The sequence below is a fragment of the Nipponia nippon genome, unplaced genomic scaffold (assembly GCF_047370975.1).
Source record: "Nipponia nippon isolate SJK-2023a ecotype South Korea unplaced genomic scaffold, ASM4737097v1 scaffold_32, whole genome shotgun sequence".
NCBI lineage: Eukaryota > Metazoa > Chordata > Aves > Pelecaniformes > Threskiornithidae > Nipponia > Nipponia nippon.
In genome coordinates, this window is record NW_028262350.1 from 4,083,219 (window position 1) to 4,102,696 (window position 19,478).

Below are 19,478 nucleotides of genomic sequence, written 5' to 3' on the forward strand. Positions count from 1 at the left end.
CGCATGCGGCAGGCCGGCGGGCAGTCGCACACGCGTGTGAGCACGCAGGCGGCTGGCGGGCAGCGCGGGCATGCATGAGGGGCTGGCGTGCCCTCGCACGTGTGCACACGCGCGTGTGCAAGACACCCCCCCCGCGCATCTGCCGGCCCCGCCGGCTGCCAGCACCTACTCGTGCAATTGCACACGCGTGTGTAAGGGCCGGGGGGGGGGGGGCGCGCGTGCGGCCCACGCGGGGCCGTGCGGGGATGAATCACGCCGGGCCGGGGCCGCCGTGAGTCACCGCCGGCGCCGCGGGGAGCGGCGGGGCCCAGCCGGGGCGGCAGCGACCCACGGGGCTGGGGAGGGACGGACGGACGGACGGAGGGACGGACGGCGGAGGGGGGGGGGGGGGTGTGCTGCCACCTCCCCTTTAAGAGGCGCGGCCGCGTTCCTGCCCGCCGACAGGCGGCGCGCGGCCCTTAAAGGGGCCTTTCCCCGCCCTCCGAGGGGCCGCGGGTTCGCGTCCCGGCCCCGCCACTTCCGCCTCCGGGGCCTGGGCCGCGCTGCGCCGCTGCCATGGTAACGAGACCGGGACCGGGACCGGGACCGGGACCGGGGGGGATGGCGATCGCGATGGCCCGGCCTGGGGGGGCGAGGAGGGTCCTTGGGGGTGCCCGTGGGGCGGGCCCGGGGCGGTGCGGAGGGGTTTGCGGCCTCCACCGTGGGGCCCTCGGGGTCTGCTCCGGGTCGGGCCCGGCCGTGGGGCAGCGGGGTGTCCCCCGCCTTCACCCGGAGGGGAGGGATCGGGGAGCCCCCCCGGCCCCTGGGGGTCTCCATGACCGCTCCCCCCGGCTTTGCCCCCCTCCCTCAGGCCTGCCGCCTCCAGAAGCTGTTCGGGGCCGACGGGGACCTGGCGGACGAGGTGAGGGACGGGCCCAGCCCCGGGGCCTGCACTGGCCTGGCCACCCCACGGGTGGCTCGGGGGGGGGACACGCTGGCTGACCGCTGCCTCTCCTCCCACAGGATTTCCTCTCCGCCGTGGAGGACGCTGAGAACCAGTTTGTGGTCCCCGGACCTTTGTCACCCGCCGGTGGCCCGCTCCCTCCCAGCGTGCCAGCCTCAGCCCCCGGCCTACAGCCCCTCCGCCCGCTGGGACCCCAGCTTGGCCACCGCTCCGGGAAAGCCCCCGGCCTGCGGCCCCTCGCTGGGCAGGGGGAGCAGCCCCCGGCCGGGGCAGCGGACCCCCGGGATGAGCTGGACAACGACCTCTTCCTGGCCGCCTGCATGGAGCTGGAGGGCCCTGAGCTGCCGGCGGGGGCCGGTGCTGCCCGGCCGCCCCCAGGCCGGTGGGAGAAGCCCCCACGGATACGCACGGGGCAGGAGAGCCCCCAGGAATGGGTGGCCCCCAAGAAGCTGCGGGTGGGAGAGGAGCTGGTCTCCCTGGACCAGCCCCAGGACCCCCTGCCCGCCCCACAGGCAGCTCCCGCTCCCAAGCTGGTGCTGCGGCCCAGCGCAGCTGGTGCCTGCCCCCCCGGGCCCCCCACCCCTCTGGGAAAGTCAGGCGGCTCCTGGGGCTCCATCCCCGCTCCCCGGGGCCCAGCTCCGAGGCCTTTCCAAGCATCCCCGTGCCAGCCGGGAGCGAGCAGCTCCTCCATGGGGCTGCAGGTGCCCCGGACCCCCCCAGTGCAGGCTCCCCAGCAGAGCTGCCCCCCGCCCCGGCTGCCCCCTGCCAGCCCACCGGCCTTGATAAGCTGCGTGGAGCCCCTGCCGAGGCAGCCGCTCAGGCCAGCCCCGGGCAGCCTGCAGACACCGGTGGTCACCAACCACCTTGTGCAGCTGGTGACAGCGGCCAGCAAAGCACCCGGGGCTGCACCCCATCTCCCACCTCAGAGGAAGACTCGCCGGTTCCCAGGGCCCGCTGGGATCCTGCCCCAGCAGGTGGGTGCAGGGGATGGGATGGGATGGGAAACCCCGGGGCAGCCTCGGAGCCTCCCCTGGGTGCCCTGTGACATCTCTCTCTCTCTCTCTCTCCTGTAAGCACGCTGGGAAGCTCTTGGAGGAGATCCTGGTTTCTGCTCCCCAGACTCCGGCTCACGGGGCTGTGGCGAAGCCACGGACAGAGGTAACCCCCTGCTCTGGTGTGGAGCTGGATGTGAATCCCAGCAGCGCTGCTGTGGGCAGTCCCCGAGGCCGTGGCTTTCAGAGGGTGATGCTGGAAGGGGAGGGAGTCCCTGGGGCTTCCCTTGGGGCCACGAGACACACTGGCTCTGCACCGGGGTGGTGACCATGCTTGTCCTGTGACTCCAGGGACTGCCCAGCTCCTCTCCACCCACAGAAGAGGATTTTGGGAAGGGCCCCTGGCTCGCCATGAAGACAGAGCTCGGGCTGGACGAGAGGGACCCCGGCTGCTTCCTCAGGACCTACAGCGTGGTCATGGTGCTGCGGAAGGTGAGGGGAGCCCCAGGGGAGGGCACCGGCCCGGGGGGACTCGGCTTCCTGGCTCTCTCTTTGCCCCTTGGAGCTGTTTCCAGGGCCGGGCATCAATGTGGGGAGGGGGCTGGTCCGGGCTGCCTGCAGACGTGCCGTGGCCTTGCGGGGCTGCCCTCGGGGACATCGGCGTGACGAGGGTCTGCGTGTGCAGGCAGCCTTGAAGCAGCTCCCGAAGAACAAGGTCCCCAGCATGGCGGTGATGATCAAGACCCTGACCAGGACCAACGTGGACGCTGGTGCCGTGTTCAGGGACCCGACTGGTGAGCGCAGCCATGCTCGTGCCTGGGTTGGGCTGGGGCTCCCGGCCATCGCTCCCCACGGCTAACGGGTCCCCTCCTCGTCCGCAGGAGAGATGCAGGGCACGGTACATCGCCTGCTGCTGGAAGAGAGACAGAGCGAGCTCAGGCCCGGCTCGGTACTGCTCCTGAAGCAGGTAGGAGACGCGGAGGCAGATCTCCGGCAGCAGCAACGCATTTGGGGTCGTTTCTGCCATAGGTGCTGCTAATCCATGGTCACCGTGCCCAGCTGCGGGGCTCAGATCCCACGGGAATGGGAGAAGGGGCTCTGCCAGCTCCTCCCTGGGCTGCGGCCGGTGGTGCCATCGCAAGCCGGAGCTCTGGCTCCGACCCACCGCTCTGTCCTCACAGGTCAGCGTCTTCTCCCCGTCCCACCGCAACCACTACCTCAACGTCACCCCCAACAACCTGCTCAAGATCTACTCGCCGGAGCCCGAGGGCAGCTTCTCGCAGCCGTTGCCGGAACAGCGGGAGGTGAGGGAGGGCACGGTGCTGCTGGCCCTGGAGGCACAGGGATGCTGGGACCCCCCGAGGGCGTTACCAGGGGGTCTGGACTGCATGGACCCTCGAGAGCACCTGGGGAGGAAGAGGGAAGCTTGGGAGGGACAGATCAATCCTCCTGTGGGCCCCCAACGATTCATCTCTGCTGGGTTTTGCAGGTCCCTGCCCAGGCTGGGCTACTCCAGGACCACCCTGCGCAGCCCCCCCGGGGCCTCCCTGCCCCTGGGGACGGGGGACGGTGGAGGACGGGCAGCCACGGCACAGAGCAGTCTCCCGGGGGCTTCTCCCTGCACCTGCAGAGCCCTGGGCCTGGGCGAGAAGAGCCGGTGGGAGCTGACAGCTGTGACATGGGTGAGTTGGACCCGCGCTGGGTGGGGAGGAAAAGCTCGATGTCCTGCGGAAAACGGGTCCTGGGGCTGGGCAGTGTCTCCCCTCGCCTGTAATGCCAAGGGGGGGGTCTCATCTCACCGTGTCCCAGTACGTGGAGTTGATTCCTCCTCTATACGTGTGCAAAACTCGTGTTTCATTCTCCCTCTGCCCGTGCAGATGACCTGGATGGGCTCCTGGGAGAGCTGCCTGAGGATTTCTTCTCCGCTCCGGCCCAGGCTGACTGCTGCTGACCTCGGGGGGCTGCAGCACGGCCCTGGGGCCGGGGAGACGGTTACTGCTGGCACGGTCTGGGCTGAACTGGCCCGGCGAGGGCGCCAAGCAAGCAGGCGATGGCACCGGTGCCTGCCTGTTCCTCTGTCTGTCTGTCTGTTTGTTCTGGAGCCGAGAGCTGGGGGGACCCGGGGAGCGCTGGGTGGACATGGCCGCGGCGCCTATCCCCACTCCTCCAGGCAGGCCCGACGCTCTCGGCTCCCAAACCCGCATTAAAGGGCAGTTCTGTCCCTGCCTCGCCCTGTCTGCTCCTGTATCACCGTCCCCTCTGCCACTGCAGCCAGCGGTGCCCCTCTGTCCCCTCTCTGCCAAGCTGCAGCACCCCAAACCCTTCCCCTGCGGGGGTCCCCGCGCTCCCTCTGCTCCCCCAGGCACGAGGTGCCGTTGCCCCCGGGGCCCTCGTGCAGCCCCAGCCCTGCGGGGCCGGGGGGTACCCGGGGCCCAGCCCAGCCCCTCGAGCCCGTCCCCATCTCGCACCCACCAACAGGTTAAACTCCCTGGCAGCCCCGTGCCAACGTGACTCTGTTTACCACCCCGGGGGAGTTATTTATAGGGTGGCCTGGCTTGGGCTCTTGATTCAGCATTTGTGCGTGGGGCACAGCCCTATTTATAACCCCCCCCCCAGGCACAGGAGGCAGCTCGCCAGTCCTGCAGCCTCCCCCTGCCCTCCCGGGGTGCCCATGGCCCAGGAAACCTTCGCCTTCACCTCCTCTGCCTTGCGCTCGCTGCGGCTCCAGCAGGAGCTGCTGGAGCAGGAGGATCGCCGGCGAGCCCTGGCTCGGGAATCAGCCACGCGGCGGTTCCTGCCGGCGAGCCCCCGGCCCCCCCTGACCCCCTCCCGGCGGCCCCAGTACTGCCGGGACCCCGCCGTCCACAACGCCCTGTACACCGGGGACCTCCTGCGCATCAAGAGCATCTTTAAGGACGAGACCACCACAAACCTGGTCATGGAGACGGTCAGCGAGGAGCTGGTGTGGTCGCCCGAGCAGGGTACGAGGCCGGGGGCCGCGTTGGGGCCGGGGGGGGTCCCTTCCCTTCCCTGCTGGGCTCCCTGCAAAATAACAGGGGATTCAGGGTGAGGGGGTGGGGGTTGAGGGGGTAAAGGTGGGGGCTAGGGGGAGGAGGGCTGGCTGCTCTGGTTTTTGGGGGTGGTGGGACAGGGAGGACGCCCCGGGGAAGGGGGGGGTGATCCCAGTTTGCTCCCCCCGGGGCTTTTCCTGGCTGGGGGTGGAGGTGGGGGGATGCCGGGGTTCACAACCAGCACCCTGGGCTGGGGCACGGGTGGGTGGGAGGTCTGGGTGGGTGAGCAGCCCCTGTGGGTGCCCCCCCGACTGACGCCTCCCCCTCCGGCAGGGCTGTGGGTGCTGAGCCCCCGCCGGCAGCAGACGTCGGCCCTGCGCATTGCCGCCGGCCGGGGCTACGGCGACTGCGCCCGGCACCTGCTGTTGCGGGGGGCGGAGGTGGATGCGGTGGTGGGGGGTCGGGCCCCCCTGCACGACAGCGCGGCCGCCCCCCGCCCCGACTGCACCCGCCTGCTCCTGGCCTTCGGGGCCGACCCCAACCTGCTCAGCGCCGAGGGCTCGGCCCCGCTCCACCTCTGCACCACGCCCGACAGCCTCCCGTACGCCCCGGGCCCCGCCCAGGCTGGCCACGCCCCTCATCTGCATATAAAGCCCTGCCCTTGTCACACACCCCACCCATGCTCCAGCCAAGGCCCTGTCCAAGAGCTGGGCTCATCTGCATACCAGGCCCCACCCACATGAGCAGCCTCATCTGCATGCCAAGCCCCACCCACACGTCGGGCCCCTCCCACACCCTCATCTGCATGCCAAGCCCCACCCACCCCAGCTCCACCCACTCTCACCTGCCAGCAAAGCTCCACCCACCCCTGAGCCCCACCCACATAGCTGGCCTCATCTGCATGCCAGGCTCCACCTCCCACCCAAGCCACACCCACCACTTATAAACCCCCATAGAGAAGCCCCTCCCCAAAGCCAAGCCCTGCCCAATCACCAGCCACACCCAAGGCCAAGCCCCATCCCAAGGCCAAGCTGCCCAATCACCAGCCATGCCCAAGGCCAAGCCCTGCCCCAAAGCCAAGCCCCACCCAAATGCAGCCACACCCAAGGCCAAGCCCCACCCCAAGGCCAAGCCCCACCCAAACACAGCCACACCCAAGGCTAAGCCCCGCCCCAAAGCCAAGCCTCACTCAAGCACAGCCACACCCAAGGCAAAGCCCCACCCCAACACCAGCCCCACCCAAAGCCAAGCCCTGCCCCTAAGCCAAGCCCCGCCCAAACACAGCCACACCCAAGGCCAAGCCCCACCCCAAAGCCAAGCCCCACCCAAGCACAGCCACACCCAAGGCCACGCCCCACCCCAAGGCCAAGCCCCGCCCCCACCCCAGCCCCGGGGAGGTCGCGAGGGTCGCAGCCCCCTCACCCGTGTCCCCCCCAGGTGCGCGGAGCTGCTGCTGGCGCACGGGGCGCGGGTGAACCTGGGGACGCGGGACCGGCAGCTGACGGCCCTGCACGTGGCGGCGCGGCAGGGGCTGGTGGCCCACGTGGAGCTGTACCTGCGGCACGGCGCCGACCCCGCCCGCCGCAGCCGCCAGGGCGAGACCCCCCTCAACGCCGCCTGCGCCGCTGCCGAGCGCCCCGAGGACGCCGAGCGCTACTACCGGGTGGCCGAACGGTTGTTGGCCGCCGGCGCCGACCCCGGGGCCGCTGGCCGCAAGGACCACACGCCGCTGCACAACGCCTGCGGTAACGGGCAGCCCCGGCTGGTGCGGCTGCTGCTGCGGCACGGGGCCGACGCCACCGTCCCCAACTGCGCCGGCTACACCCCCATGGACTGCGCCCTCCATGCCGTCGAGGAGTACCGGCACCAGCGGCCCGAGGAAACCATCGCCCTCCTCCTCGACCACGGCGCCGGCCCCGTCCACCCCAAGGTGGGCAATCCGGGGGCGGGGGGGTGACGGGGCGGCGGTGGCGGGGTGTCCCGTCCCCCCCCCCCCGGTGACACGTCTGTGTCGGTAGATGCTCAAGTTCTGCTGCCGGCACCCGCCAGCGCTGGAGGTGGTGCTCAACGCCTACGACCGCGTCCCCGCCGCCGAGAGCTGGGTGGGGGCCGTGCCCCCGGAGCTGTGGGAGGTAAGGGGGTGGCGTGGGACACGGCAGGGGACCCCCCGCCACCCCAACCCCAGGTCCCTCACCCCCGTCTCCTCCCCAGGAGCACCGGGATTTCTACGCCTCGGCGGCGCGGATGGCGGGCCAGCCCCGCCGCCTGCAGCACCTGGCCCGCTGCGCCGTCCGGCGGCACCTGGGCGCCCGCTGCCACGCCGCCGTCCCCAAGCTGGGCCTGCCGCCCGCCCTGCGCCGCTACCTCCAGCTGCCCCTGCAGGGGCTCATCGCCTGAGGGCCCCCGCCGCCTCCCCGGTGGGAGAGGGGGGGAACCGGTGGCCCCGCGTCCCCCCCGAGCGCCGCGGTGCGAATAAAGGAGGCGGAGGCGGCTCCCGGGGGGTCTCCTTCCCCGCGGGCACGGCACCGGCTGGGACCTGGGGAGGGGGCTGAGGGGCGCTGGGGGGGACAGGGCCGGCGATGGGGAGGTGGGAGGCCCCGGGGCGGTGGCAGCCGTGCCCGGAGGGGCCGGAGCTGCGGCCGTGCCCGGAGCGGTGGCGGTTGGGCCCGGGGCGGTGGCGGTGGGGCCCGGAGGGGTCGGGCCCTGGAGGGGGGGAACAGCCGTGCCCGGAGGGGCCGGGGCCGGGGCCGGGGCCGGGCCCCGGGGCGGTGGCGGTCGGGCCCTGGGGGGGCGGAACAGCCGTGCCCGGAGGGGCCGGGCCCGGGGCGGCGGCGGTGGGGCCCGGAGGGGTCGGGCCCTGGAGGCGGGGGAACAGCCGTGGCCGGAGGGGCCGGGGCCGGGGCCGGGGCCGGGCCCCGGGGCGGTGGTGGTTGGGCCCGGGGCAGTGGCGGTCGGGCCCTGGGGGGGGGAACAGCCGTGCCCGGAGGGGCCGGGCCCGGGGCGGCGGCGGTGGGGCGCGGAGGCGGCCGAGCCGCGGGAGGCGGCAGCCGGGCCCCGGGGACGCACGAGGCACGCACAGCTCCTCCCCCCGCCGTAGCCCCGCCCCCGGCTGAGGCCACGCTCATTTTCCCTGCGCGGAGGCGGAACCCCAGCGCTCCGCCCTCGCGCCATCAGCGCGCGCCGGGCTACGCCTAGTGGGCGTGGCGGCAGCGGCCGTGACGCACTGCGTGCGCGACGCGCCCACCCCCCTCACCCCCCCGCGGCGTCGGCGCTGTGACGTGACGCTTCCGGCGCGTGGGCGGCGGCGGGACGCGGTGAGTGCGGGCGGGGCCGGGCGGGACCCCCGGGAACCGCGGGACCCTCGGGCCTCACCGGGCTCGGTAAGGACCCCCCCCGGGAAGCCCAGGCCTGTCAGGGACCCCCCGGGCCTCACCGAGACCCCTGAGCCTCCTCGGGACCCCCGGGCCCTTCAGGGACCCCCCCGGGCCTCACCGAGACCCCCGGGCCTGTCAGGGACCCCCCGGGCCCTTCAGGGACCCCCGGGACCCCCCCGGGCACCCTGGGGCGGTCACCCCGCCCCGGGGCAGCCTGGGCCTCCCCGGGATCCCCCCAGGCCTGGCAAGGAGGCCCCCAGGGCTCCCCGCGCAGCCCCGGGCCCCCGCCGCCCCGATTGCCCCTTCCCCGGGCACGGGGCCGCTGCGGAAAGAACCGGGATGGCTTTGACCGACGTGATCCGGGCTGACGGCCCCGCTGACGGCCGTCACTCCGCTCCCTTCCAGGAGCAGGGCCGGTGCTCGGGGATGGCGTGAGCCTGGCTGGGCACCGAGGGGCTTCGGGAGCCCACCGGGACCCTCCGCCGGCCCCACCAAGGTAAACGTGGCCCCGCTGAGCGCACGGCTCCGTCCTGCCCTGGCCGATTCCAGCTCGGGCTGTAATTACAGGTGCTGCGTTCCTAATCGGCACCTAGGAAGCGACAGCATCGCCCTCCTCCCGGCGGGGACGAGGTAATTACTCCTGAGCCGCAAGTTCTGCCTCTTCAAAGAAATCCCGTGCTCACCGAGGGGCTGCCGCCTCCCCTGCCCGCTCAGAGCCCCCCGCGGGCATCGCCCTGTCCCCAGCTCTCGCCGGTTTGGTATCTCGGTACCGGAAAGGAAGCGTCTGCAGTGAAGAGCTCTCCCTTCCCTCCAGCTCTCCGTGCCGTTGGAGCGGCAGCGGGATTTATTTTAAGGCCGAACGCCGCCACAGAGCAGCCCCGGGGGTCCCCGCTGCCGCCGCGCGGCCGGTTCGCACCCGGCGCGGGGACTTCGTGGCGGAGTTGAGCCAAAAAGCGAGCTGCCGGGCTGAGGGGGGGAATCCCAGCTGCAGAGATGGAGCCCCCCGCCGCCACCTTCATCCGTGGGGTGGGGGATGAGGTGACGGTGGTGGCCGGTGTCGTGGTGCTGGTGCTGGCTCTGGTCCTGGCGTGGCTGTCCACCTACGTCGCTGACAGCAGCAACCAGCTTTTGGGAACGATTGTTGCAGCGGGGGATGCAGCCGTCATCCGGCTCAGCCCCGTGGAGCGGTACGTGGGGACGGCGGGGGCGGCCGAAGCCCTGGAGCCCCCCAGGGTCCCCGAAAACCCAGAGGAGAAAACAGAAGAGGAAGAGGGGGCAGCGTCGGGGCCGGCGGCAGAGCAGGGGGATGGCGGCAGCCACCCCGACCCTGGCCTGGAGCGGCTGCTGGACATCCAGAGCTTGCCCAAACGGACCTCGGCCGCTGAGCCCAGCGCCCCGGGCAGCCCTGGGGAGCCCCCCGCCCCGGGGGGCAGCGACCTCTGCTCTGGCCTCATCAAGATCCGCCTCAAATTCCTCAACGAGACGGAGGAGGTGGCCGTGGTCCGGCCCGAGGACACCGTGGGGGGCCTGAAGAGGTGAGTCCCGAGGGAGAGGGGGACGTGAGGGAGTGCTGCCTGCTTGCAAACCCAGTGCCCTTTGGACAAAGAGCCCCCTCCCCAGCCTCCTGCCTGAGAGCGGAGGAGGGTTTTCATCCGTTCTCGCTGCGCCGCTCCCCCCCGTGCTTTGCCGAGGGGTCCCTCCAAAAAATAACGAGGAGGCGCCGCTTTTAAAATAACGAGTTTAAAAGACGACAGTGCCTTTGCTGTCCCCCCGAGTCGGGACCCTCATCGATTTTACGATGGGGGGTTTCCCCCAGCCCTCCGTTACTTTGGGTGCATCTGTGAGCCCCACCTCTGCCCTCTTCCCTCCTTCCACAGCAAGTATTTCCCGGGCCAGGAGAGCCAGATGAAGTTCATCTATCGCGGGCAGCTGCTGCAGGACCAGGGGCGGACGCTGCGCTCGCTCCACATCACAGACAACTGCGTCATCCACTGCCACCGCTCCCGGAGCGCCGCGGCCACCACCGCCCTGCCCGACCCCGGCACCGCCGCCCCCGACGCAGGCGGCTTCCCCCTCGGCACGGGGAACCTGATGGTCCCCGCCATCATGGTGGTGCTGGCGGTCGTCTGGTATCTCCGCATCAACTACCGGCAGCTCTTCACCGCCCCGGCCACCGTCTCCTTGATTGGCGTCACCGTCCTGTTCAGCTTCCTGGTGTTCGGGATGTACAGACAGTAGGAACTTGACCGGGAGGTGCCACAGCCTCCTCTCCCCCGTCCCCGTGGGAGCGCGGCACTCAGGCGGGCGCCACTTTCTCCACTGCGGCGTTACGGTGACTGGAGCCGGCGCAGCGGGAGCTTGGCGCCTTCTTCCCGGTCTCGGTGCTGGGCTTTGTCCCCGCAGAAGGGGCTGTGCTCCCCGCAGACACCGTCCTCCTCCCTGCCGGCCCCCAGCGCAGCTCTGGGGAGGAGAGCCGGGCGGGCACGAGCCACTCTCGCTCAGCCGGGCTCCATTCCTGCCCTCTGCTCCTCTCTCGGCAAGCGTGCCGGCTCCGCGCGCTCAGGCTCACTCTGGCAGCGAGCTCCCGGGCTCGCTCCGGCCAGCATCGTGCCCCGCACGTGTCCTGCCCCTTCTCTGGGGCAGGATCTCGGCCGCGGTGAAGGGCGAGGCGGGTACGAGCCTGGGGCCCTGCACCGGAACGGGCTGCGGCTTCCTCCCAGAGACTTTTTTTAAAGCAAATAAAACGTGTAACGTCAGCCCGAGCGCTCGCCTTCCTGCCCGAGGGGCGGCTGCCGGCGAAACCGCAGCTGGCTCGCTACCCTGCTGCGTTCCCCACGCTTTTGGGAAGTAGTTGTTCAAAACAAACCCAGCCCCACAAGCGGATTTTGGTGAAGGGAGCCGGGCTGGGGAAGCGATGGCTTTAAGCCATGGCCCTGCTTAATTAAACACACGTAACGAAGCGGTGCCCTGGCGCCGCACAGCAGCCACGAGCCAGAGATACCAAGTCAAGATGCAGTTTTATTTACAGGGGCAGCCACAACCCACTAACGGGACACACAGACCTCACAACGGCTCAACTACCCGTACGGGGTGGAGTACGTGCGCAAAAATACAAATCCGAAGCCCAGGAGGGCCCCGGGCGGCCGCCGGCTCTGCCACGCGGGTGAGGACACGGAGCTGGGGGGGACGGGGCCCCTCCAAGCCCCCTCCCAGCCCCATTACGCCCCTTGGACCCCAAATTGCGGCCCCCTCCCGCAGCCAGAAGGGCTCAGGCTGCCCCCTCCAGTCACCGTGCCCTCCCCAGGCGGTGGGGGGGGGTCCTGGGGTGGTCCCCCTGTGTTTCTGGGTGCCCGGACCCCCCCCCCCATCCTTGAGCCCCAGGGCACGCGAAGGCCAGCTCGGCGTGCTCCAGTGGCCAGGCCCCCTCCCCTCCAGCCCCAAAGCCGTGCTGGGAGCTACCGCCAACCGCAGCAGGGAGGGAGCGTGGGGGTCCCCACACAGCTGGCGGCCCCCCCCCCGGCTGGTTTGGGGTCCCCAGGGCTCCGTGGGGCCCCCCCAGCTCCCACCACAGCACAAGCCTTTAGCAGCAGTTTTAAAACAATAGTGAATCCAGAGTCGACAGCACCATAATTTGCGAGCCCCACCAAAGTGACCGGCGGCACAGCACGGTGGGGAGGGGGGCAGGAGCAGCCCCTCACAGCCACTACAGCCGAACTGAGGGTGTCAGACAGCTCGGGGGGGGGGGGGTGGTGGTGTACAGCCAACCCTATCCCAACCGCAGCTCCTGTGACGGAGAAGAGCTGGGGCGGGGGTTATGGGGACCTGGCCTCCCCAGGCCTGCACAGCGGGGCGCTGATCCCGGCCCCCCCCAGCCAAAGACCAGAGCCCACGCGGGTACAAACCCCAGGCAGAGCTGTTGGGGGTCCCGAAGGACCCCCCTGACTGCCGCAGCGGGGCCCCAGAGGGACGCAGAGCCACCAGCCTGGGGAGGGGAGATGGGGCTCTGCCTGGAAGCTGGGCTGTCCCCCCCCCCAGCGCGCTCTGGGGCCGTACGGTGCAGCACCCAGCCCGGCACACGGGGTCTCGGCACTCGGGGTCCCCCCCTCCACACGCAGAGGCCAGCCGGGGAGCGGGGACGGTGACAGCAGCTCCCCCCGCCCCAGGCTGGGGACGCAGCCCCGGGTGCCCCCCACAAACAGTCCCCCCCAAAGGATGCAGCATGCAGACACCCCCCCTGCCGCAAGCCCTGCGGAGGCAGCACAGGGATCCAAACGCTCCCCAGCAGCCAACTCCAGCTGCCTACAGCAGCTTCGGGGGGTGCGGGGGTCCCCGCTTGTCTCCTCTGAGTGGGAAAATGCCCCCCCAGTACATTCCCCCCGTCCTGAGCCAGCCCGACCAGCGAGCGCCGGCCCGGAGCACGGAGCGGGGAGCAGCCCCAGGCCGGGGGCCGACCCCAAACCCCCGGGGCCCCCCACCCCGCCGGGATAAGGGTGCTCTGGGGGGGGAGGCGGGTGTGGGAGGGGGCGCAGCTGGTTTGTGGGTGGGCGGTGGGAGGGAAGGGGGGGTTTTGCCCCTGTCTCCGAGTGAGGCCCCCCCCCGAGCCCTGATGGGAGCCCCGCATACAAAAACTGTCACAGAATAAATAGAGGCACCGGGGGGAAGGTGGGGGGCACCCAGGGGGGCTCCCAAATCCAGGCCCCCCACCCTCCCCGCCCGCCGCAGCCGTGGCCAAGTCCTCCATCCTCCGCGCCCCGGGTACCCGCTTTGCGTCCGAATGGCGGGGCTGCCCCGGCCTGTGTCCGTCCGTCTGTCCATCCGTCATCCCCCGCCCCCACCCCATCGGCTCCGCTGCCTTCAGTTGATGTCGTCGTAGATGCTGGGGGTGTGGGGCGCCGGGGGTTTGGGCTTCTTCTTCTTGCTGGAGCCGAGCCCTGGGGCGCCGCTCACCAGCCCCAAGTGGGGCTTCTTCTTCTTGGTCTTGCGGGACTCGGAGTTGTTTGTACCTGGGGCAGGGGGGGAAAGGGAGGAGATGGGGGTGGTGGGGAGCAGCTGGGCCAGCAGGAGCCCCCCCAAAACAGAGAGGATCCCCCCCATCGTCAATCCAAACCCAGGAAAATGGACCCCAAAACGTTCCCCCCACCCCGGGAAGGCGGGTGACAAGATGTCCCAGAGTCTAGGGACTCTTCGAGGTGGCTTTGGATAGCCACAGTCTGTCTGTCCGTCCCCTCTCGTGCTGGGGAGAGGCCAGAACATCCGGGTTTGCCCCCGCAGAGGGGTCTGTGCTGCAGGATCTGTGTGTGTCCCCCCCCAACACTCACTGGCTTTCGAGGAGGCCGAGTCAGAGGGCGAGATGTCGGAGGAGCCGTCCCACTGCAGCCGGCTCATGATGGCCTGGCTCTCCGCCACCTCGAAGCTGTCGTTCTCCACGCTGCCCTCCGCCTCGGGCAGGGACCTGGGCAGAGCCGTTACGGGGGTCCCCAGCCCCCGGGACTGGGGGGGACGGAGCCCACGGTGCTGCACCCCGTGACGCGAGGGAGACACCAGGGCCTCGATCCAGCTCCCCGGGACCCGGCTGGGTTGTGCATCCCGATCCCAGCCCTCCAGGCCTCTCCGGAGGCGTCCCCGTCCCCACCCTCGCTCAGGACCTGGGCGCCCCGGGCAGCCCCCCCCCAGTCTCCGTTCGCACCGGGAGGCAGAGCCTCGTCCCCGTCCCTGCGTTGGGACAGCAGCTCCGGGACCTTTCGGAGCCCGCGTGCGCGCGCGCTCACTTACGCAGAGGGACCGAGGAGGTAAACCCGGACCGATCTCCGCTGCTCATCTGTGTGCTGGGGACAGCGCAGAGACCTGACAGAGGAGACACGGGGCTGAGTCAGGCGTTTTGCTCTGTGTGTGTCCCCCCCCAGCTCCCGTGGGGATCCGGGTGCCCCGGGGACCCCCCAGAACCCCACACGGAGCAGGGAAAGCCCAGGGCGCTCTCACCTGGTGCACATCTTCTTGGTGTGCTCGGAGATGACCCCGCATTGCTGGGGAGAGAGGGGACGGGTGAGCAGGCAGAGGAGCAGCCACACGGCCCCGGGGACCCTGACCGCCCAGCGCTGTCCTGTCCCCCCAGACAGACCAGTTCCACCACCCCAGGCCACCCAGGACCGGGACTTTCTGCAGGGCTTCCCCTGGGGAAGATGCACATCCCTGTCACGGGGTTCAAATCGCAAACATCCCCGTTCCCAGCCTGGAAGCCAGCGCCACCGGGAGCTGAGCCAGGAGAGATCCCGGGAGTCCCAGTCCCCGTGTGTCCCGTCCGGCTGGGGACAGAGCTCCTCTGCGCCCGCCAGCGTCTCCCGAGCCCCGCGCACCGTGGTGAGCAGCGTCCGCAGCTCCTCGGGGCCCAGCGTCTCGTAGTTGATCCCCGCCGAGTTGCTGTACTGTGGGGGGCAGAGAGCGGTGTCAGGGCCGGCGGGGGACGGGGACGGGGCTGTCGCGGGGGACGGAGGCAGGACCGGGCGCCATCCCCCCCCCTGCCCCGGGCTCACCTTGAAGGGATCGGGGTTCCCGCCGATCTCGCCTGGGAGAGAGGAGGGGTGAGGAGGGTCCCTGCCCCCCCTGTGCCCCCCGTAGCCACCAGACCCAGCCAGGCAGAGCCCTGCCGCCCAGCAAGCCCCGCCCACCCCACGCCCCACCCTCAGATGCCCCGCCCCCAAAGTGCCCCGCCCACCCCGGTGTCCCGCCCCCAAACGCCCCACCCACCCCATTCATTGCCAGCAACCCCACAAACCCCGCCCCTGCCGCCCCGCCCCACACCTATGCTCCGCCCCCCGCCGGCAGAAGCCCCGCCCCCTCACCATTTTTGTGTTTCAGGGACTTGGACCTGCGGGGCGAGTTGGGGTTCTGCAGGGAGAGGGGGGGCGTTGGGGGGTGCAAGGTGCCCCCCCGCCCCCCCACACCCCCCCGCGCCCCCCACCCACCCCCCGCCACCCCCCCACCCCCTCACCTTATCCGATTTCCTCTTCTTCGCTACAGGGAGAGACAGAGAAGGGAGGACTTTCACCTTTTCCGGTGGATTTAGCCCCAATTGCTGCAGCAGCCCACCCTCCGCCCCCGCTGGTGGGACGCCCCCTCCCCAGGGACGGGGTGGGGAAGTCGGGGACCCCTGCTCTCACCCCGCCACCCACCGCACGCGTGCCCAGGACCCGGGGTCAAGGGCCACGGGGCAAGCGGGACGCGTCCCCCACCCCTCACGGGGGGCCCGGGACCCCCAGCCGAGCTGGCACCCGCGCACCCCGCGTCCCCCCACCTTTCTTCTCGGAGCCGTAGGACCAGTCGTTGTCGTTGATGTCGTCGTTGTCCTCCTGGTCGCTCTCCGACTTGTTCATGTTGTTGCTGCTCGCGATCCTGTACGGGGAGGAGAGGAAGGTCAGGGATCCACAGCCGGGATCCGTCCCACACTCTCCCCGGCATGCCGGGATCCATCCTGCACCCTCCCATCCTCCCCGGCACCCCGGGACCCACCCCGCACCCCACCGGCTCTGCCATGCCCACCCCAAACAGTCCCAGCCCCAAGACAGGGGTCCCCAGCAGCCATCGAGGGCAGGGGCGGCACAGAGGAGCCAGGATTCCCAGTTTGTTTTTCCGGGAAGCAGCGGGATAGAGCAAGAGAAGCTGGAGGGGGGACTCCAGGGTTGGGGGGCAAGGATGCACACCCCCGCAATGAAGAGCGAGGAGCGGGGAGAGCCCGGATGCCCAGTTTCCATTGCAGGCTCGTCAGCGCTGAGATGGGGGTGCCCAAATCCTCCGCACCCCCCCACCGAGAAGAGATGCAGCCCCACAGCCTCAGTTCCCCCTCGTGCCTCAGTTTCCCCACCCAGGGGGGGACCGTGGGAGCCCCCAACCCGGCTTCTTGGGGGGGGACACACACGCACACACGCTCACCTCCGGTTGGCGATGCGGCTGCTGTTGCGGCCCATGCCCAGGCACTTCTCCAGGTGGGGGGCGAAGCGGGAGGCGGCGATGCTGCGGCTGCAGTTGGGGCACACGCACTCCTTGTTCTTCCACTGGTTGTAGACCTGCCCGAAGATGTCCACGCCGGGCTGGTCCACGATCTCTGCGGGAGGCACCGGCGTCAGCCCCCACCCCAAGGCCTCCCTCTGCCATGGGGGCAATGCTGGCCGTGCCCCTCAGCTCCGGTGCTTTGCTCTGGGGGGGTCCCTTGGGCTGCTGGTCCCTTCCCAGACCCTCAGCTTGGCTTGGGGGGCCTGAAACCAGCAGCAGCGCAGCTGGGGGGGGGTCTCCCCTACCCCCCCCCCAGCCGTGCTCCCCCAGGGCAGAGCACCGTGTCTTGGGGCAACATTTCTAGGGTTCGGTTCACCCCAGGGGTTTACAAAATGGCTCCTCTGGGACGGGACGGTCACATCCCAGCACCGGCACTGCCGTGGGGACGCTCAGGCCACCACGTGTTCAATCCTCCTCGGCACCACTCGTGCCCAAATCCCTACGCGTGGGGACGACCTGATCCCCCCCCCCCCCCCCCGCCTCTCCGTGGCTTTTCCTGGCAGCGGGACGCTCGCCGTGTCCCCGTTGCCAGCGTCACCCCGTCCCCGGGGAGCCGCGGGGCGCTCACCGAAGTCCTTCATGCTGTCGGGGTCCGTGTCGTCCAGGAAGAAGTAGCCGCACTTGACCGCCCGGTGGACTTCGAAGCAGAGGCCCAGGCAGGCATCTTCCACCAGGTCCGTGTAGATCTCGTGCGCGATGGCCTGGGGCAAGGGGGGGGGCTGTTAGAGGCGAGGAGGGAGGTGGGGGCCAGGGGCGGACAGACGGACAGCCCAGGCAGACAGACGGACAGCCCCAGGGCGGGGGCTGCTCACCTCCAGTTTGCTGTTATCCAGGCCAGACAAAGACATATCCTCCATTTTCATTTGCGACTGCTCGCGGGGAAGTCACGCCGAACGCTCATAGCCCAGGACACGCGGGGGTCTCGCTGCGGGGGGCGGCAGGGGCCGCGCTGGCACCTCACCCGTGGCCAGCGGACCCCCCCGCCGCCCCCGCCCAGCCAACCCCCCCCCGCACCCTTGGGGCAGGCCCCGAGACCCCTGGGGCGTCTCCAAGCCCGGAGAGGCAGAGTCCTGGGTTAAACCCCCCCAGGAACGGGGTGGGGGGGACAGGGGTCCCCCAGCCTGGCACCAGCCCCCCCGCGGGGGAGGTCAAGGGAAGATGGGGAAGGGTCCCGGATTCAGATCCGCTGCCCGGCCCCCGCCAACTTCCAGGCCGGCCTCTCCTTCCCGGGAAGGGACGGCCGCTCCCCGCTCCTCGCCTCTGGATACACAGGGCCTCTCCCCGCCAGCCGCCATGGGGGGGGGACACCCCCTGCACCCCTCTGCCAGCCCCTGTCCCCCCCAGGGCCAGCCCAGGACATGCCCGGCCATCACCAAGGCATCACTCCCCCCCCCCCAGGAGCCCCCCCTCCCCCAGCATCGCCCCTGGGTTGCAGGGGGGCACAGGGGACTCAGGGTGCCCCCCACATGCACCCCAAAGCTGGGTGTCCCCCCCCTGCAGAGGGGCGGTGGGTTTTGCTGCATCACCCTCCCCTGAAGCTGACGGAGGGAGGGGGCAGGGACCACCGTGCCCCCCCCCCTCCCCGCAGGGGGCACCCCAGACCCCCCTCCAACGGGTGGGGGGGGCTAAAGAGGGGGGGGGGGCCCCAAACTCACGCCAAGACACCCCCACCAGCACTGCCAGCGCCCACGAACGGCAGGTACTGGCCAGTGGTTTGCATCCCCTGGTTGCCATGGGGGGGGTTCCGAGCCAACCACTGGGATGGGGGTGAGGGGGGGGTCCCCCCCCCGTGTGTGTGTGTGTGTGTGCGTGCCCCCCCCGCGCCCCAGCACCCGCTTCCGGGCCTGGCGATTTTGTCCCTCCACCGCGGAAAGAGGAAACACCGGTGGGACCTGCGCCGCCCTCGCCCCACGGGGGGGGGGGGGGTGCGTCCCCCTGGGCCCCCCCGGGACCCCCCCCCCCCCGCGGGTGGGAGGCCGCTGTGGTGCGGGCAGGACCTGGGTGGGGGGGGTGCTGCCTGCTGCTGCCCGCCCCCCCCTGCAGGCAGGGCCCGGAGGAGCCGAACAAAAGGGATGGAGGCACCCAGCGCGGGGGGGGGCTGCACCCTGCCTGCCCCCCCGGGGCGAGGCCGGCCTGGGGGGGCGATGCCAGCCCGGGGGGGCGATGCCAGCCCCGGGGGGGGACGGGGCTGAGAAACCCCGGCAGGAGGCGGGTGCTGCAGCGGAGGGGGGGTAACGTGGGGGGGGGGGGGGGAGCGGGAGAGCGGGGCCGGGGGTCCCTCCCGGGGCGGGGGAGTCGCGGGGGGCGGAGGTCGCGGGGGGCTCTCGGGGGGGAGGGGCAGGGGCTGGGCGGTCCCGGGGGGCGGGGGGTCCCGGCACGGAGCCGGGGGATCGGGGACCCCCGAGGGGCGGGGGGGGGGGGCGGGGGTCCGCCGGGGCGGGGTCGCCGGGCCCCCGCCGGTGCTGGGGGGCTCCAGGGCGGGGGGGGGCCGCGGGAGCTCCGGGCCCGGAGAGGGGGGGGGGCGGGTCGGTCGGTCACTCACCGGCGCGGAGGGCCCGTCGGGGCCGGGCCGGGGCCGGCTCAGCGCCCCCCGCCGCTCCGCCGCGGGGCTCGGCGGCGGCTCGCCATGCTCGGCGGCAGCGCCGCCCGCCCGCCCTCCCGGGGCCGGGGCCGGGGCCGGGGCCGGGGCCGGGCCGGGCCGGGGCGGGAGCGGTGCGCGGTGCGGGCGGGCCGGGCCGGGGCTGTCGCTGCCTCCGCCCGGCGGCGGCGGCCGAGGAGCGGGGGGCGGGGGGTGGGGGGGAAGAGGGGCGGGGCGCCGCACCCGGCGCGCGCACGGCCCGCCCCCGCGCCCGCCACCAATGGGGAGGCGCCGTGCGGGGCGCGGCCAATGGGAGCGGCCGGCGCCGCCGCCGCCGCGCGGGGCCGGCGCCTCGGCCAGGGGCAGGGGGGCGCCGGGGCGGGGCTTGGGGTGGGCGGGGCGCGAAGGGGCGGGGCGGGGCCTGGGGCCCTCCCTGTGCGTGCCCTGGGGCTCCCCCCCCCCCCCCCCTCCCCGGTCCCTCCACGGAGCCGCCACGGATCCCCGATCCCCACGGATCCCGGCCCTATGGATCCC

The 19,478-nt window shown here is 71.7% G+C and overlaps 4 protein-coding genes across 7 annotated transcripts; 3 read left to right on the forward strand and 1 right to left on the reverse strand.

Moving 5' to 3' along the window:
* The first annotated feature begins 234 nt into the window (after positions 1-234).
* Positions 235-4,161, forward strand: HROB (homologous recombination factor with OB-fold). Of its 4 annotated transcripts, none has more exons than XM_087770004.1 (9): positions 235-558; positions 851-901; positions 1,003-1,917; positions 2,018-2,101; positions 2,287-2,427; positions 2,621-2,729; positions 2,817-2,902; positions 3,117-3,239; positions 3,425-3,806. In XM_087770004.1, the coding sequence occupies exons 1-9, from the start codon at positions 556-558 to the stop codon at positions 3,707-3,709; spliced, it is 1,797 nt and encodes a 598-aa protein (XP_087626130.1). In that variant the 5' UTR covers positions 235-555; the 3' UTR covers positions 3,710-3,806. The 4 variants fall into 4 exon arrangements, with proteins under 4 accessions (XP_087626130.1, XP_087626131.1, XP_087626127.1 ...); XM_087770005.1 differs by lacking the exon at positions 851-901 and adding an exon at positions 3,813-4,161 and having other exon boundaries at positions 366-558; positions 3,425-3,617; XM_087770002.1 differs by lacking the exon at positions 235-558 and adding an exon at positions 3,813-4,161 and having other exon boundaries at positions 580-901; positions 3,425-3,617.
* Positions 3,986-7,439, forward strand: ASB16 (ankyrin repeat and SOCS box containing 16). The gene is made up of 5 exons (XM_087770000.1): positions 3,986-4,916; positions 5,280-5,547; positions 6,384-6,876; positions 6,965-7,078; positions 7,158-7,439. The coding sequence occupies exons 1-5, from the start codon at positions 3,986-3,988 to the stop codon at positions 7,341-7,343; spliced, it is 1,992 nt and encodes a 663-aa protein (XP_087626126.1). The 3' UTR covers positions 7,344-7,439.
* A 406-nt stretch (positions 7,440-7,845) lies between these two features.
* On the forward strand, positions 7,846-11,076 carry TMUB2 (transmembrane and ubiquitin like domain containing 2). Its single transcript, XM_087770007.1, has 2 exons — positions 7,846-9,855; positions 10,198-11,076. Exons 1-2 carry the CDS (start codon positions 9,314-9,316, stop codon positions 10,556-10,558), a joined length of 903 nt encoding a protein of 300 aa, XP_087626133.1. The 5' UTR covers positions 7,846-9,313; the 3' UTR covers positions 10,559-11,076.
* A 242-nt stretch (positions 11,077-11,318) lies between these two features.
* ATXN7L3 (ataxin 7 like 3) lies at positions 11,319-19,122 on the reverse strand. The gene is made up of 13 exons (XM_087770006.1): positions 18,909-19,122; positions 17,179-17,291; positions 16,935-17,067; positions 16,247-16,418; positions 15,612-15,709; positions 15,309-15,331; positions 15,160-15,205; positions 14,851-14,882; positions 14,674-14,742; positions 14,300-14,343; positions 14,093-14,164; positions 13,639-13,772; positions 11,319-13,323 (listed from the first exon to the last, which is right to left on the reverse strand). The coding sequence occupies exons 2-13, from the start codon at positions 17,227-17,229 to the stop codon at positions 13,175-13,177; spliced, it is 1,023 nt and encodes a 340-aa protein (XP_087626132.1). The 5' UTR covers positions 17,230-17,291; positions 18,909-19,122; the 3' UTR covers positions 11,319-13,174.
* Between the last annotated feature and the right edge of the window lie 356 nt (positions 19,123-19,478).

What these genes read in the sequence shown, in the direction of transcription:
- ASB16 (XM_087770000.1), top strand. Translation starts at nt 3,986, where the DNA reads ATGGCACCGGTGCCTGCCTGTTCCTCTGTCTGTCTGTCTGTTTGTTCT. An exon ending in ACCACGCCCGACAGCCTCCC is followed by an intron (nt 5,548 to 6,383) that starts GTACGCCCCGGG and finishes TGTCCCCCCCAG; the next exon opens with GTGCGCGGAGCTGCTGCTGG. An exon ending in CCGGCCCCGTCCACCCCAAG is followed by an intron (nt 6,877 to 6,964) that starts GTGGGCAATCCG and finishes CTGTGTCGGTAG; the next exon opens with ATGCTCAAGTTCTGCTGCCG.
- ATXN7L3 (XM_087770006.1), bottom strand. Translation starts at nt 17,229, where the DNA reads ATGAAAATGGAGGATATGTCTTTGTCTGGCCTGGATAACAGCAAACTG. An exon ending in ACCAAGAAGATGTGCACCAG is followed by an intron (nt 14,165 to 14,299) that starts GTGAGAGCGCCC and finishes CTCCTCTGTCAG; the next exon opens with GTCTCTGCGCTGTCCCCAGC. An exon ending in CTCGGCCTCCTCGAAAGCCA is followed by an intron (nt 13,324 to 13,638) that starts GTGAGTGTTGGG and finishes CCCCTGCCCCAG; the next exon opens with GTACAAACAACTCCGAGTCC.
- TMUB2 (XM_087770007.1), top strand. Translation starts at nt 9,314, where the DNA reads ATGGAGCCCCCCGCCGCCACCTTCATCCGTGGGGTGGGGGATGAGGTG. An exon ending in ACCGTGGGGGGCCTGAAGAG is followed by an intron (nt 9,856 to 10,197) that starts GTGAGTCCCGAG and finishes CTCCTTCCACAG; the next exon opens with CAAGTATTTCCCGGGCCAGG.
- HROB (XM_087770001.1), top strand. Translation starts at nt 815, where the DNA reads ATGACCGCTCCCCCCGGCTTTGCCCCCCTCCCTCAGGCCTGCCGCCTC. An exon ending in CTGGGATCCTGCCCCAGCAG is followed by an intron (nt 1,918 to 2,017) that starts GTGGGTGCAGGG and finishes CTCTCCTGTAAG; the next exon opens with CACGCTGGGAAGCTCTTGGA. An exon ending in TGGTCATGGTGCTGCGGAAG is followed by an intron (nt 2,428 to 2,620) that starts GTGAGGGGAGCC and finishes CTGCGTGTGCAG; the next exon opens with GCAGCCTTGAAGCAGCTCCC.